Source organism: Nestor notabilis, unplaced genomic scaffold, assembly GCF_000696875.1.
Source record: "Nestor notabilis isolate BGI_N333 unplaced genomic scaffold, ASM69687v1 scaffold17028, whole genome shotgun sequence".
Classification (NCBI taxonomy): Eukaryota; Metazoa; Chordata; class Aves; order Psittaciformes; family Psittacidae; genus Nestor; species Nestor notabilis.
Window position 1 is genome coordinate 1,831 of NW_009939779.1, and position 2,119 is coordinate 3,949.

The following is a 2,119-nucleotide window of genomic DNA, read 5'->3' on the forward strand; positions in this document are numbered from 1 at the left end:
AAGCTGCTGCAGGGCCAGCTCTCTTCCAAGCCATCCAGCATGGCACAGCTGGGATCCCGGCCAGTACCCAGGGCAACACATCCCTCTGACAGCCTCCAGACCCCACAGTCTCCTGGGAAAGATGGCAGTTAAAATAGGCTTTCCAGTAAAAACAAGCTTATTTGAGATGTTTCAATATTAAAAGACAACACTGTTAAGATGGATAGGTGCAAATTTAAGACGCATACGTCACAATATGAAATAAAACTTTAATGGTGCCATCGTCATCTCTGTTGAGGTGGTGCAGTGTGCCCGGCCAGAGCACCTCCAGTGCTGGAGCAGCAACAGTGCCGCTCCCTGCCTGCCAGGGTTACCTGCCCGGATTTTAGCTCAGGGCTGTGGTTTTGGCTTCCTTCTTTGAGTCAAAGCAAATGAAACACTGATAGCTTATCTTGGGTGTTGCCTTTGCTATTTCTCAGCATCTTCCTCACTGTGAGACATTGTATTTTAAGCTGCAGTAGGTTCCCCTCTGCCCAGCCCACCTCCTTACATTTATAGAGCCTCCTCCAGGCCATGCTGGTCCATGGAAAGCATTGGCTGTGCACACACTCAGCCTGCCTGCAGCCACCCCTGCTTTCTTGGATTTTCTTGTAGCATGCTTGAGGCGTCTTGAGCCGTTACTAGCACAGGTGGTGGGATAAAGGTAGGACAAGGCTTCATGCCCTTCACTTGCAGCCTTTCACCCCTCTGTGCTGCACAGAGGGTGGCTGGACCTCAGTCGTGTCCCTCCTCCAGCTTAGAGCTCACAGGACACTCTTGGTAGTGGGGTCTCTACCTGTGGTATGACAGGGTCCTATAGAAGCTCCTCTAGGCTGGGGGAAGGGAGGTGGGAGGTCAGGATACCCCCTGTTTCCTCATCCCTAACCAGGCTCCCCTTGGCTCACAGGGTTCCTGAGCACAGGGGACCAGGCTGCCAAAGGCAATTACGGGCTGCTGGACCAGATACAGGCACTGCGCTGGGTCAGTGAGAACATCGCCTTCTTTGGGGGAGATCCCTTGCGGATCACTGTCTTCGGCTCCGGCATCGGTGCCTCCTGTGTCAGCCTGCTCACTCTCTCCCACCACTCTGAAGGTAGGTGCCAACTGTGCCTGAGCATGTTGCGGCTGCTGATCTAACCTGGTACCACCGGCCACCCCAGCCGAGTCAGGGCTGCTGTTTAATTAGTCACTGGTGAGAGCGGGACCCAGGGCTGGGAAGCAAAACTTCTCATCATGGGCAGGTAAAGGCCATCGGCAGAGCACATTGGAGCCAGGGATGGAGCTGGTGCTCCCAGCACATGGGGCTGCAGCCCAGGTCAAGGTGTGGGGAGAGGTGGGGACCCCTCCTGCAGTGCCTTGCCCACATGCAGGTGTGGAGGGGGTGTAGGGCATCTTGCAGGGCACCGAGAGCACAGATCACAGTGCTTGGAAAGGCATTCATACTGGAATAGAGGGGAAGCCAGATCTGAGCCTCAGGAGGCATGGAGGGCCCCATCTTGTGAGACTGGGAGAGCTGGAAGTGCTGCAGAACACAGTGGAAGTGATACGGTTGATATCTGTAAATATAGCAGAGTGTTTACGCTAGATAAAGAAATGAATTCCTTACACAGGAAGATTGTGTTGGCATAAGAGCAAATGCATGTAAACCACCCACAAAGACATTCACACTGAACACTAGGGAAAAAAATTAACCATGGGAGTAGAAGCGTTCTCCATAAATGTCCTAAAGGAAAAAAATAGCAGGCAGAAAGCCTGAACTGGTCCACAGGGGATCAGCCTGCCAGGGTCTTGGTCACAGGGCTTTGTATGAGGGTGCAGCCCTCTTCCAGTGCTGTGCCTCCAAGCATAGTGCAGGGGAGAAGAGTAGGCATATGGGCAATGGACACTGGCATGAGTTTGCACCTCAGGGACACACACAATTGCACTTGAAGCTGTTGCAAAGAGCTGCAGCCCAGCTCAAGAGCCTGGGAACCACACAGGAATGGAGACCTTCAGCAGTGCTGGTGGCATGGTGGAGGGTTTATGGGAGGAGGCTGGCACTGGCCAGGCTGCTGGCAAAGCCTTCCTCTGGCCCAGGAGCTGTTGATGGACTGATTGCCCC

At 53.8% G+C, this 2,119-nt stretch overlaps 1 protein-coding gene across 1 annotated transcript in view; it reads left to right on the forward strand.

Annotated features, from left to right (window-relative positions):
• Window positions 1-2,119, forward strand: part of NLGN3 (neuroligin 3) — a gene marked incomplete at its 3' end in the record, with an annotated part of 9,812 nt that overhangs the window by 857 nt on the left and 6,836 nt on the right. Inside the window, exon 2 of the mRNA XM_010020042.1 lies at window positions 926-1,111. Within this exon, the coding sequence (XP_010018344.1) occupies window positions 926-1,111 (186 nt within the window). The remainder of the gene's footprint in view (window positions 1-925; window positions 1,112-2,119) is intronic.